Genomic DNA, 15,933 nt, shown 5'->3' with positions numbered 1-15,933 from the left:
GCCAGCTGGCTTAGATACGGTTATATAGCTTAGTCGCTAAATATTTGAACAAGTAATACGATATAATTGTGCTTATTAAGATTCACATCAATAGTAGAAGACAAAGAAATACAGAAAAACAATCACAAGATTTAAAGTGCAGTCCTTTAAAGTGACATAATGATGATGGGGGACCAGGAGGGGGGTAGGATCATGTCAGTGGGGGGGGACCCCAGCCCGTTACCAAGCCGGCTGTGCTCAGGGGGCATGGGGGGGGGGACCCCAGCCCGTTACCAAGCCGGCTGTGCTCAGGGGGCATGGGGGGATAAAGTCCTTATTCATGGGGGCTTTCGGGTCTCGTTGAAGAGGCGGATGGCAGTTGGGAAGAAGCTGTCCTTGTGACGAGAGGTTCTGGTTCTGACAGACCTCAGTTTCCTGCCAACTAGGGGAGTGCCTCAAAGAGTTTATGGCCTCGGTGATTTGATACGATTTTCCGAGACCACTTCAGCATCCTGGCAGTGAGCAGCTCCTGAAGGGATGGCAGACTGCATCCGATCACCTTTTGTTCTTGAGGGCAGGAGCAGCGTACCAGACGTGATGGAGGAGGTGAGGATGGACTCGACGGTGGAGGTGTAGCAAAGCACCATCGTTTGGCACTTTGAACTTCCTCAGCTGCCACAGGAAATACATCCTCTGTGGTGAGAGCTCTGATGTTAAGCTCCCATTTCAGCTCGCGGCTGATGATGGACCCCAGAAAGCGAAAGGACTCCACAGTGTTGACTGGGGAGTCACCCAGGGTGATGGGGGAAGGTGGTATTACACAGCCTTGTTGAATACTCGATTCTGATTGGTCAATCATTGCATCCTATGGTCTGGTATTTCTGTATAGCAGACCACTGCTAGGTATGACAGACCATTGCTATTATGCATGCAGTTCTGTATGATCACACACTCTGGAGCAGAGATGGGGACTTGAGACTTGGTGACTTGGACTGGAGTTGACTCGAGTCCCTGGTTTGATGACTTGCAAGTTGACAAAAAATAAATGACTTGAGATTTGACTTGGAAGTTAAAGACTTGTGACTTGACTTGACTAGAGACATGATGACTTGTTTGTGTTCATCAATTTAAATATTAAATATAACATATTCATTTGTTTAATGTTGTCTGTAAGTGTCTGTAAAGTTATCCGGTATGCGAGTGCAAGCTGGAATTGGCATTGTCATGACTGGATGTCCGTCACGCTTCTCTCGCTGGATTGTTTGCTCAAGGAGAAGGCACTTACGTTAGTCATTAGTCATCGTTACTCGAGTTGTTCTAACATTAGACTATTTCATATTTCTGGTCGGACGTTAACGTTGATACACAGTATTATCATCAGATCTTAATACGGTCTAAGGTTCAGATCACATCATCGTCATGGCATCACTATCAGACAGGTCCTAATAGTTTATCTTTTTTTCTTTATAAAAGGAAGGTAAGACTGCAATATCTTGGGTGGAAAAAACTGACTTGATTGGGACTTGACTTGCTTTAACTAAGGACATGACATGACTTGACTTGACATGATCTGTGACTTGACTTGCCCAAAACAAAATGACTTGGGACTTGCTTGAGACTTGGATCAATATCAATCCGCTTCAATATCAATATCAATCCAATTCTTAATAATCAAATTAAGAACAAGAGCGCCTCTCCTAGTTGCCTATTGATGGATTGAGTAAGTAACCATGTAATAAGTGGGATAATGTACAGCAAGCCGGTCATTGTTGCTAAATGAATTACATGAAAATTAAATGAAAATGAATACATTCTGACATGGCCAGTAAAAGTGAGGATATTGCAGACTGCAACACAACACAGTGTGTCACCTTCTTAGTGGGCACGGAAGCAATTTTTAAATCAGGAAACCAGTTGAAAGAAACTCCGAACTTCCGCAAATAAAGGTGTGGTTCTTTTGATACCATTAGTATAGTTTTTAAAATCATTAATGCGCGGCAGGGCTGCTTTGAGCAGAAACAGTTTACAGTCAGTCACCATTTGTGCTTTGTGCAGTGAGACGTGCCTGCTGCGAGAAGACCTGCGTCTCTCTGGAATAACAGGCATATAAAACAGATCACAGGCTCATATTCCAGTTAAACCTGCTGGAAGTCAGCAGGCAGCGGGGTGGGCGTACTGCTTCCTCCCAGATACCAGCCACAAAACATGGGCTCCATTAACGCTGGAGTGCTGCATCCTGGCACTGAAGGGCCTCGTCAGCACCAGGCGGCCCTGCTTTGACAGTTTGACTCATACGTTCACACACACACACACAGGTGTGACTAACTTGTTCAATAAGTCATGTGACTTTCAGGAAGCTGCTGCTTAAAATGTAAAAACCCTCGTGACGGAAAGATATGAATTCATATTTGTTGGACTGCCTGCAAGAGAGGAGGAAACGTAAGAGGATAAAATGACAAAGACAGCGCGAGCATTTGGAGCTGGCTCTTACCAGAGGTAGCTCCCAAAGTAGGCCACGATGTTGTGGTGCATGCATTCCTTCACCATGAAGATTTCCTGCTGTATGATGGAAAAGTCATCCCCTAGACGCAGAGAGAGAGAGAGAGAACACACACACACACACACACACACACACACACACACACACACACACACACACACACACACACACAGTTTCATTTTCACTGCCGGGGAGTATTTAAAGAGTGTAATTCCAAAATGAGATACCTAAAATGTGGGTTAATCGCTGGCATCAAATTAAAGCATATTTTGGGTCACTTTGGTAACATGGGTCATCTCTTAAGCCCTTTGATTACAAGATAGTTGTGTTTCTTTGTGCCTTTTCAGTTAATGAGATTTTCCAGAAGGAATATGTGGTATTTTGGAATGTAGCCCTTCATTTGTAGAGTGGATTCTACTTGTTCTCCATGTGTGGAAGTGAAACGACACTACTGAAGCTCATTTGTATCATGTATGAAACGTGCCTTTAAGTTGAGGTTTTAGGGAGCACTTTGAGCACCTTGAGGAGCACCTTGTGATTTATGTTATGTTATGTTATTATGTAGGGCTCCTTTCCAGTTGAGCAAAGCACTCAACACATCGTATCGGTAGGAAGTTAGAAGACAAAAATATGTCACCCAGCTGCTTCCAATTGTGCCTTGAGAGTCTGAGACAAGGCCCTGGATACATTAACATGAGGTTAAGATCTATCAGATTGTGCCTGTTCTTATTGCCCCATCATCAGATTGTCACCACAGGCATCAATCCAGATCTAGCTCATTGAAGGGATACAGCCTGGCCTAAGTGCCCTTAGCCAGAAAAACATCCTCATCCAAACACCAGCCTAGGTAGAACCTGGGTGGGACACTACATCAGCCTAGGTAGAACCTGGGTGGGACACTACATCAGCCTAGGTAGAACCTGGGTGGGACACTACATCAGCCTAGGTAGAACCTGGGTGGGACAGTACTAGCAGCTAAACAATGTGTTTCTCTCTGTGGCTGGTTAAGTTTGGCAATGCTAACAATCCACTTTGGCACGTAGACAAGCATCATAAGGTCTTATTCTGTTCCAAAAATCTGGATGACAAAGCAACTGGCAAATGTTGGAATTTGCTCTGCACATTACCGCATCACTCCTGATACTTGGTAGCAGGCGGTTCTACAGCCTAATTAACACATTGAGTGCCACAGCGCTTCAGTAAAATTGTCTGGAGCCTGTGCCAGATTCACTTCCATTCAGTTGAAAACAGCTATAGAATTTTTTCTATTAGGGCTATATGAACAGGGTTGGACTCTAATGAAACATTGGACACTCCTACTTCTTTCAAAGAAGAAATTTTGTTTCTAGACAGTTCCATTATGAAATGACAGCCTCGGAAAGAAGCGCACTTTCAAGGGTTTTCTGCTGTCTTTTTTTACTTTTCAAGATAAAGTCACTTTTATGAATACTCTAATTTCAAGCGCATTCACTGACTCTGGCTGGTGTTTTCTGATGTAGTGACATGGTGTGGTTCTGTGCAGCCTGCGTGACCCCCCCCCCCCCCCCCCCCCTCCACCCCGGAGCTGCGGGCTCCTCCCCACACGCTCAGTCTGTCTTCGCAGCCTCAGTTTTTGCCCCGGGCGGATTTCAGTGCAACAAGGAAATGGCAGGCGGGACTGAGGGAGAAGGTTTAGCCGTTCGGCTTCGGGTGCTGCCTTTCTGGCGGGTGGTCGTGTGGAGGGGCTGTGTGGAGGGGCTGTGTGCAGGCGGATAGACAGCGGCGGAGGAGCTCAGTTGTGGGCTCGGATCGCAGCCAACTGTCGGCTGCGGACAGAGCAATCTGTGTGGCTCTGGCTGCAGCATGCGTCGGTGTCTCTCTGATCACGGCTTTCTCCGTTTTCTCCTGCACAAAGTAAAGGATCTGAGGTGGGTGGCGCAGCTCCCGTATAGAGTTTTAAGGTGGCGCCGTGTGATCCCTTGAAGGGATTCATGCTCACTGGCTGGGTACGACCTTAAACAGCAGAATTATGGAATAATATGAATTATGATTTTAGGACGTCCACAGACGTCCTTGGCACTCAATGTGTTAAAGTGGGGGATTCATAGTTATGCGATGTGAAGTTATGCTTACTGCCGCTAGGGGGCACTGCGTGAGCAGCACTGCAGTTACGCTACAGTTAAGAGATGGTAGACAAGACACTGAAGAAGACTGTTCTGGGTTGTTGCATGTTTGAGCTAGCTAATGACAGAAGCAGCACATTGAGCTCTCTGTGACTACTCAGCCTTACTAAAGAGTCAAGTTAATAACATGACCGTTTGGTGCTCATGACATAGGGTGGAGACTCTGGACTGGAGAAACAACCTTTTCCCCAACTCAGCCTTGTCCTCTTCTCCCTATACTCCCACCACCACATTATAGCCTCGGCCAGGAAGGATTGATTACATCACGACATCACAATTGCTCAAGTGACATCACTAATGACATCACAATTGCTCAAGTGACATCACTGATGACATCACTTCCAGTTGAGTGACATCACCTCCGTCACAAGTCGTGACAGACACCGCTCAGCCAGACATTTGGCCAGTTTTAACTATGATGATGATGCAGAAAACGTGTGTCTGTCAGAAGCTCATGTGAGAATGTCAGACATGTAAAAACAGCATGTATCTGCATCCCTCTTGAGTGAACAGAACATTAGAAGTGAAAGTTGTGATCTCCTGGCTTGGTTTCACCTATTGAACCTACTTCCGTCATGAAGGGCGGATGCAGGATGCAGGCCTATCAAGGGCAGAGGTTGCGTTAAGACTTACTTGTTTATCATTTTGAAAGACAGAGTCATACACATTCTGTCATCATCTATTATTAGCTGTGTTCAAATGACAGAGAGACTTCAGATGTTTCAGTCATTGTAAAAAAAAACAGTAAAAGATGCGACAACTGATCAAGAGGAAGAGACGGGAATATTTTCAATCAAGCCTGAAGCAACTTGAGACAATGTTTGTGGAGTGAGAATCCAACAGGTTTTTAACTTGGAATGCTGCCAATAATGGATGGTTAAAAATAGCTCAGGGAAAAATACCACAGGTCAAGGAAGCTTGACAAGACAAGGTGCCAAGATGATTCACTTCATGATTATTTGTGTGATAAAAAATGTCATTAATCTTCCGCCATTTTCTCACAGATGCTTCAGGGCTTTAGCAGTCAGCTTTAATGATCACAAATGTGAAAAGAATGATTTCCCCCCCGGTTTGCCTGTCTTGCCGCCATTACAACGTGGTAACACAGGAAAATCACACTTTAAAGGCACTCGCAAATTAGGTGGTAATGATGCGTTACTGCATCTGTAACTGCCGTGTTACTCATTCCCGAAGTCACTTCACATTGGGTGGGAGGTTACTGCTGCTGGTCAGAAAGAGACGTCTTCACATATCTTCACGTATCTCTGACACCAAGCAAATGGTACAGGGAGCCACAAACATTTGAGCAAGGATCACTTCAGCATGCGCCCCCCCATCCCCCCCCCCACCACACACACACACACACTCTATCTTCTGATGCCCCCCCCCCCCCCCCCCCCACACACACACACACACACACTATCTTCTGATGGTGACTTGAGGCCTCAAAGCGTAGCCACTTCCTCTCACACTGAACACTTCCCTCTGCTCTCTGCACAGCAACACATTCCATGCAGGCTTCACTTCACTGTGCTGGAGACATTCAGATCATTTCACCAAGCTCATACCAAGACCTTTTGTTCCCAGTCACTTTAGCCTTCAACAAAACACAACAACAATACACAACAGAGAACTGTCAAGTGCACAGTACAGTACATACATTAAAAGGAGATTCCGGATTTCTAAGAATACTTTCCTCGATCATTAACCAAAGCCCCTCTGGAGGACGTTTCAAAACTATTTCTGAGATGGCTATGACTTACAGCTGTTTCTGCGATGGCTATGACTTACAGCTGTTTCTGCGATGGCTATGACTTACAGCTGTTTCTGTGATGGCTATGACTTACAGCTGTTTCTGAGATGGCTATGACTTACAGCTGTTTCTGTGATGGCTATGACTTACAGCTGTTTCTGTGATGGCTATGACTTACAGCTGTTTCTGTGATGGCTATGACTTACAGCTGTTTCTGCGATGGCTATGACTTACAGCTGTTTCTGTGATGGCTATGACTTACAGCTGTTTCTGAGATGGCTATGACTTACAGCTGTTTCTGTGATGGCTATGACTTACAGCTGTTTCTGTGATGGCTATGACTTACAGCTGTTTCTGAGATGGCTATGACTTACAGCTGTTTCTGTGATGGCTATGACTTACAGCTGTTTCTGTGATGGCTATGACTTACAGCTGTTTGGGATGCTATGACTTACAGCTGTTTCTGAGATGGCTATGACTTACAGCTGTTTCTGTGATGGCTATGACTTACAGCTGTTTCTGTGATGGTTATGACTTAGTTATTTCTGCGATGGTTATGACTTACAGCTGTTTCTGAGATGGCTATGACTTACAGCTGTTTCTGAGATGGTTATGACTTAGTTGTTTCTGCGATGGTTATGACTTACAGCTGTTTCTGAGATGGCTATGACTTACAGCTGTTTCTGAGATGGTTATGACTTAGTTGTTTCTGAGATGGCTATGACTTACAGCTGTTTCTGAGATGGTTATGACTTACAGCTGTTTCTGAGATGGTTATGACTTAGTTGTTTCTGCGATGGTTATGACTTACAGCTGTTTCTGAGATGGCTATGACTTACAGCTGTTTCTGAGATGGCTATGACTTACAGCTGTTTCTGAGATGGCTATGACTTACAGCTGTTTCTGAGATGGCTATGACTTACAGCTGTTTCTGAGATGGCTATGACTTACAGCTGTTTCTGTGATGGCTATGACTTACAGCTGTTTCTGAGATGGCTATGACTTACAGCTGTTTCTGAGATGGCTATGACTTACAGCTGTTTCTGAGATGGTTATGACTTAGTTGTTTCTGAGATGGCTATGACTTACAGCTGTTTCTGCGATGGCTATGACTTACAGCTGTTTCTGAGATGGTTATGACTTACAGCTGTTTCTGAGATGGTTATGACTTAGTTGTTTCTGAGATGGTTATGACTTACAGCTGTTTCTGAGATGGTTATGACTTACAGCTGTTTCTGAGATGGTTATGACTTACAGTTGTTTCTGAGATGGCTATGACTTACAGCTGTTTCTGAGATGGCTATGACTTACAGCTGTTTCTGAGATGGCTATGACTTTACTTACAGCTGTTTCTGCGATGGCTATGACTTACAGCTCACGGAAGTAAATGGATTAGCTTGCATGCTTATGTTGAGTAATTGCTTTGTCATAACACAGTGGCTTGCTGACACAATGCTACCAGGCTGTAGGTGGAAATTTCTCTGAGACAGACAGACCAGCACAGAGTTGTAGTGATATGGATGCGGTTACGTGTCGCCCGTATCTAACTGTGTTCTCTGCAAAGACAGGAAATGCTGCTACATAATCAAATGAGTCTTTGAAGATCCCTCTCTAAATGAAAGTGGTGAAGCTGCCCCTCAATAGTCCCTGAGTGAAGACCAACTGTAATTGGCTTTATGATAATGGTCATTCATTGCAACGTGTCACAGCGGTGTGCTTGTGCCTCAGAGTCACTGAACCCTGAGGGTTAAAGCACTCCTAGAGCTCCTTTCTCTGGCCTTTCCTTCATAGCAGCCTCGCTCCTCCTGGTCCAACCTGTTTGATTCCAGGCTCCGCCCACAGCTCTTTACCTGAACCATACGAGAGAGTCACGCTTGCAGGCTCCGCCCACAGCTCTTTACCTGAACCATACGAGAGAGTCACGCTTGCAGGCTCCGCCCACAGCTCTTTACCTGAACCATACGAGAGAGTCACGCTTGTAGGCTCCGCCCACAGCTCTTTACCTGAACCATACGAGAGAGTCACGCTTGTAGGCTCCGCCCACAGCTCTTTACCTCAACCATACGAGAGAGTCACGCTTGTAGGCTCCGCCCACAGCTCTTTACCTCAACCATACAAGAGAGTCACGCTTACAAGAAGAGAAGAGTAAAGAGTCCGGCTCAAACAGGATGCCCTGGCTGGCTTTCTCAAACACATCTTGAGACCAAGTTCATCTTTGTTCCATCTTAAGTGAATAGAGCAAATATGAACTTTGTCTAATGCTTATGGGCATGGGACCATGGGTCTATTTGGACTAGAAAGTCTTCCCTATCCCCCTCAGCAGCGCCCCCCTCTATCCATTTTAAACCCAGTTATACTAGAGGAGCCATTTTTCACTGTCCATCTATTTATCATTTCTGCCCCCCTTTTCTTACCCGATACTGTAAGTGCTCAGAGATTCAGGCTTCCGCAAATGATGAGCACTATAATGATAAGCTCTATGAATGATGAGCACTATGAATGATAAACACTATGAATGATAAGCACTATGAATGATAAGCACTATGAATGATAAGCTCTATGAATGATAAGCTCTATGAATGATAAGCTCTATGAATGATAAGCTCTATGAATGATAAGCTCTATGAATGATAAGCACTATGAATGATAAGCACTATGAATGATAAGCTCTATGAATGATAAGCACTATGAATGATAAGCACTATGAATGATAAGCTCTATGAATGATAAGCTCTATGAATGATAAGCTCTATGAATGATAAGCTCTATGAATGATAAGCTCTATGAATGATAAGCACTATGAATGATAAACTCTATGAATGATAAGCACTATGAATGATAAGCTCTATGAATGATAAGCACTATGAATGATAAGCACTATGAATGATAAGCTCTATGAATGATAAACTCTATGAATGATAAGCACTATGAATGATAAGCTCTATGAATGATAAGCACTATGAATGATAAGCACTATGAATGATAAGCTCTATAATGATAAACTCTATGAATGATAAGCTCTATGAATGATAAGCTCTATGAATGATAAGCTCTATGAATGATAAACTCTATGAATGATAAGCTCTATGAATGATAAGCTCTATAATGATAAGCACTATGAATGATAAGCTCTATGAATGATAAGCTCTATGAATGATAAGCACTATGAATGATAAGCACTATGAATGATAAGCTCTATGAATGATAAGCTCTATAATGATAAGCACTATGAATGATAAGCTCTATAATGATAAACTCTATGAATGATAAGCTCTATGAATGATAAGCTCTATGAATGATAAGCTCTATGAATGATAAGCTCTATGAATGATAAGCTCTATGAATGATAAGCACTATGAATGATAAACTCTATGAATGATAAACACTATGAATGATAAGCACTATGAATGATAAGCACTATGAATGATAAGCTCTATGAATGATAAGCTCTATGAATGATAAGCTCTATGAATGATAAGCTCTATGAATGATAAGCACTATGAATGATAAGCACTATGAATGATAAGCTCTATGAATGATAAGCTCTATAATGATAAGCACTATGAATGATAAGCTCTATAATGATAAACTCTATGAATGATAAGCACTATGAATGATAAGCTCTATGAATGATAAGCACTATGAATGATAAGCACTATGAATGATAAGCTCTATAATGATAAGCACTATGAATGATAAGCTCTATAATGATAAACTCTATGAATGATAAGCACTATGAATGATAAGCTCTATGAATGATAAGCTCTATGAATGATAAGCTCTATAATGATAAGCACTATGAATGATAAGCTCTATAATGATAAGCTCTATGAATGATAAGCAGGGCTCCAAACTCGTTTTTTTCCAGGTAGCACTAGTGCTACCTACTGTTTCATTAGGTAGCACAAAAATAAATTAGGTAGCACCATATTTTTTTACCGTGTGACAATTAACACATAACCTTTTCATGCCATGATGCCGATGATACATTTATATTCCAAATACCGTAGTATTGCCGTGATCTGATGTAAAAATTGACTATGACTCAAACTTGACATTTATCAAATGTTTTAATCGATTGATTAAACACTGCATGAGCAGTTGACACAAGGTCTTCTTATATGAATAATAAAATCAAACCATAAAATAACATACATCATGTAATGACATGAGGAACTAGTGCTGGAGATGGCGGAGGAGATGAGGAGGTAGAGAGAAACAGACAAGTCGATTCTGAGTGTTTCCACAGCACAGACAGCATCCTCAACTTATCCAACAGTGCAACAGCCAACTTAAAGTGACACTCCACCTGACCACAGCAGCATTAACACATTCAGTTCAAATAAGCTCCAGTCAATAAAACTGCACAACTTACAATAAACATAAACAGCAGCATACATTTACTCACTGTGTTTTGGATCACATTCAACATGTGTTCTATGGCAGCATGTCAGAGCCAAAACAGACAATCTAGAGCTTACAGCTAACTGTGAGCCTGTAGATTGCCTGTGATGCTGCCATTTCTATGAGATCCAAAGACTGGAATCAGTCCTGGCCTGCATGGACACTGGCCAACTCTTAAAGTTAGGCCTCCTGGGGGCCTTTCCCTTGGAGAACCACACCTTAACATCCTGCCTGGCATCATAGTCCTCCAGTGCTGGACCCTCAACACTAATACGTAGAGATGCTCCGATCAGCTTTTTTGAGGCCGATCACCGATCACCGATCACTGGAAGCAGTATCTGCCGATCCCGATATGGCCGATCACCGATCACCGCGTCAAATCCATCAATTCAAGCCTTCTATTTATTGTGTCGCATTATTCATATATTTAATTATTCTTAACAACATCGACATTGTATATTAAGTATTAAAATTAGGAGATGAGAAAGTATCATGAGTTGGCAACCGTTTTATTATTATTTATTACAGAGTAGACTGTATACTGTAACTTTCCTGTGGAAAAATAAATAGTCTTATAAAACAAAAAATATAATACTATGTACACAACATGTGCACCAACACAGCTTGGAACATGTCTGTGAAAGCTGCAGCGATAGCCTCCGCGGTGTGTGACCCAGAAAACTCTTGTGAGTGAAGTACAACTTTGTTCAGGTCGAACTTTTCATCAATAAACTGCGCAGTTAGGCTCAGCATGGACATAGGACAGACACTCGAACTCCAAATGTCAGTCGTGAAGCTGATTGACGTGGTGTTGTCTTTCATAAGGCTCTCGATGTGCTTGTAAACAATTTGGTATAATTCCGGCAGGCAAACGTCAGTTAAATATTTACGTCCTGGCAGCGTGTAACGTGGATCCAAGCAGGATATGAGGCGTTTGAACCCGAGGTCTTCCACAACAGACAGCGGCTGCTGATCAAGACATATGAATTCCATTAGCTTTGCATTTATTTCTTTTCGTTTCTTGCTGTCGTTGCTGACTGTTATTTCCATCAGTCTTTGTGTTGCTGACTTCGCCTCTGGTGAAATAAAGTCGTGGCGGTGGTTTCAATTGTTTTCAGAGTGAAAAAAGTCCGCTGCTCAGCAAGCTCCTGTAGTTAGTTGAGCTGCAGCGCTCCGCTAGGCCGCAGGGTGTTTGGTGAAGCCGCGGTCTTGCCTGGTGAGAGGCCGCGGGGTACAGGGCAGGCTTCACTCTGTTGCGCCTCTTCCCTCCGTGCGCAGCGCAGCGCATGCCTGAGTTTGACTAACTACAAAGTGATATCCATTCTCCTGGCGGATTGTCACATTCGCCCATGCGGTATCTCCTTTGAGCACACAATGCAAACGGCAACAAGTTGTAAAATTGCCAGACAGGCGACGCCATGTTAGCTGCTCTGCTGTTTGTTCTCGCCCAAGCTGCTTTCGCTATAGAGAGAGTGCAACTTCCAAACACTTTTTCGCCACTACCCGGTGTGTGTATTGTGAGTGAGTGACGTAACCGCTGTCTTGCAGCACAGAGGCACGCGCAGGCAGACGGGGAGCAGAGGGGACAGAAAGATGCGATCTGAAGCAGGCGATTGGTTGGGGGGGAAAAAAATATTATCCTCTCTCATTCTCCCAAGTCGCACGAGTGCGACCTGATTGCAAATTAACTCGCACATTTTGAAATTAGGTGGCACATGCGACCTAATAGGTCGCACTTTGGAGCCCTGATGATAAGCTCTATAATGATAAGCACTATGAATGATAAGCTCTATAATGATAAGCTCTATGAATGATAAGCACTATGAATGATAAACTCTATGAATGATAAGCACTATGAATGATAAGCACTATGAATGATAAACTCTATGAATGATAAACACTATGAATGATAAGCACTATGAATGATAAGCACTATGAATGATAAGCACTATGAATGATAAGCTCTATGAATGATAAGCTCTATAATGATAAGCACTATGAATGATAAGCTCTATAATGATAAGCTCTATGAATGATAAGCTCTATGAATGATAAGCACTATGAATGATAAGCTCTATGAATGATAAGCTCTATGAATGATAAGCACTATGAATGATAAGCACTATGAATGATAAGCACTATGAATGATAAGCTCTATGAATGATAAGCACTATGAATGATAAGCTCTATGAATGATAAGCTCTATGAATGATAAACACTATGAATGATAAGCTCTATGAATGATAAGCACTATGAATGATAAGCACTATGAATGATAAACACTATGAATGATAAGCTCTATGAATGATAAGCACTATGAATGATAAGCACTATGAATGATAAGCTCTATGAATGATAAGCACTATGAATGATAAACACTATGAATGATAAGCACTATGAATGATAAGCACTATGAATGATGAGCACTATGAATGATAAGCACTATGAATGATAAGCACTATGAATGATGAGCACTATGAATGATAAACACTATGAATGATAAGCACTATGAATGATAAGCACTATGAATGATAAGCACTATGAATGATAAACACTATGAATGATAAGCACTATGAATGATAAGCACTATGAATGATAAACACTATGAATGATAAGCACTATGAATGATAAGCACTATGAATGATAAGCACTATGAATGATAAACACTATGAATGATAAGCACTATGAATGATAAGCACTATGAATGATGAGCACTATGAATGATAAACACTATGAATGATAAGCACTATGAATGATGAGCACTATGAATGATAAACACTATGAATGATAAGCACTATGAATGATAAGCACTATGAATGATAAGCTCTATGAATGATAAGCACTATGAATGATAAGCACTATGAATGATAAGCACTATGAATGATAAGCACTATGAATGATAAGCTCTATGAATGATAAGCTCTATAATGATAAGCACTATGAATGATAAGCACTATGAATGATAAGCTCTATGAATGATAAGCACTATGAATGATAAGCACTATGAATGATAAACACTATGAATGATAAGCACTATGAATGATAAGCTCTATGAATGATAAGCACTATGAATGATAAGCTCTATGAATGATAAGCTCTATGAATGATAAACACTATGAATGATAAGCTCTATGAATGATAAGCACTATGAATGATAAGCACTATGAATGATAAACACTATGAATGATAAGCTCTATGAATGATAAGCACTATGAATGATAAGCACTATGAATGATAAGCTCTATGAATGATAAGCACTATGAATGATAAACACTATGAATGATAAGCTCTATGAATGATGAGCACTATGAATGATAAACACTATGAATGATAAGCACTATGAATGATAAGCACTATGAATGATAAGCACTATGAATGATAAACACTATGAATGATAAGCACTATGAATGATAAGCACTATGAATGATAAACACTATGAATGATAAGCACTATGAATGATAAGCACTATGAATGATAAGCACTATGAATGATAAACACTATGAATGATAAGCACTATGAATGATAAGCACTATGAATGATGAGCACTATGAATGATAAACACTATGAATGATAAGCACTATGAATGATGAGCACTATGAATGATAAACACTATGAATGATAAGCACTATGAATGATAAGCACTATGAATGATAAGCTCTATGAATGATAAGCACTATGAATGATAAGCACTATGAATGATAAGCACTATGAATGATAAACACTATGAATGATAAGCACTATGAATGATAAGCTCTATGAATGATAAGCACTATGAATGATAAGCTCTATGAATGATAAGCTTTATAATGATAAGCACTATGAATGATAAGCACTATGAATGATAAGCACTATGAATGATAAGCTCTATGAATGATAAGCTTTATAATGATAAGCACTATGAATGATAAGCACTATGAATGATAAGCACTATGAATGATAAGCACTATGAATGATAAGCTCTATAATGATAAGCACTATGAATGATAAGCACTATGAATGATAAGCACTATGAATGATAAGCACTATGAATGATAAGCACTATGAATGATAAGCTCTATAATGATAAGCTCTATAATGATAAGCACTATGAATGATAAACACTATGAATGATAAGCTCTATAATGATAAGCACTATGAATGATAAACACTATGAATGATAAGCACTATGAATGATAAGCACTATGAATGTGGAATGTGTTAATGAGTATTTCATAACATTCTCGTATTTCCAAGAGCCATGAGCGCAAGAAAACAACCTGTCGTGTCCCTCTCAGGCTTCCTTCCAAGCCCCCTGATCTTCTGCTTCAAGTTCATACAGATACACACGGCATTAAAATATCATCCATAGGCTACTCCTGCTATATTCCAGCTAGCAGACTATATTTTGGGTTTCCATCCAAAAGGTATCGCAAATTTTAATCGAATTTTCAGAAAGTCGGCAAAAGAAAAGGCAAAATAATACGCGTTTCCATCTGTTGCTATTATGCGAATTATAGAGCCGTCAATCACCTGGTGTTTGAGGCTGTCTGCCTCTGCTGATCTGCTGCTAGACCCGATACATGCGCCGTCTTGGAGGCAGGCAGCGACCAAGCTCTATTAAACACATCTAACGTTATTCATTTGAAAGTTTCTTGATGATCTACAAAGGCACATACAGTACATAGACCATAAGATGCCATTTCTGGATTGCCCAGGTGCCACTCTTCAACTGCAAGCATAACATTATAATCCATGGATCAATTAACAGTAATCCCAGTCTTCTGTTTAAACACACAACGGCGGTCTAACAATTGTACTGCTTATTTACCATTATTTACCTTACAAGTGTAGCCCTATTTAGTGTGGGCTGACATGTCAACATGAAACTGTGTGCTTTTTGAGACAACAGAAGATTCGCTTAATCTGTTTCCACTGCATTTACCTTTTATCTATACACCCAACTTTTCCACCTTCCCCGAAGCATGAGAATTCTTTTGCGATATTTGGAGGTTTTTTAGAATTTTGCAGCATTCCACTCAGGTTTTTTATGCACAAATTGAAAATTTGCATAAAAACAGGTGGACGGAAAAACCCAACATGTCTAGGCTTTATGTAACGCTCAAGGCCTCTTCTGAGTGATCAGGAGAAAGAAAAGA

The 15,933-nt window shown here is 41.2% G+C and overlaps 1 protein-coding gene across 2 annotated transcripts in view; it reads right to left on the bottom strand.

Moving 5' to 3' along the window:
• Positions 1-15,933, bottom strand: part of map4k5 (mitogen-activated protein kinase kinase kinase kinase 5) — a 56,211-nt gene that overhangs the window by 34,170 nt on the left and 6,108 nt on the right. For both annotated transcript variants that reach the window (XM_083634134.1, XM_083634135.1), the window contains exon 4: positions 2,471-2,561. In XM_083634134.1, the coding sequence (XP_083490260.1) occupies positions 2,471-2,561 (91 nt within the window). The remainder of the gene's footprint in view (positions 1-2,470; positions 2,562-15,933) is intronic.

Source organism: Poromitra crassiceps, assembly GCF_964638095.1.
Source record: "Poromitra crassiceps genome assembly, chromosome: 3".
Lineage (NCBI taxonomy): Eukaryota > Metazoa > Chordata > Actinopteri > Beryciformes > Melamphaidae > Poromitra > Poromitra crassiceps.
Note: the sequence above shows the minus strand (reverse complement) of the source record. Positions and strands in the feature narration are given on the sequence as shown.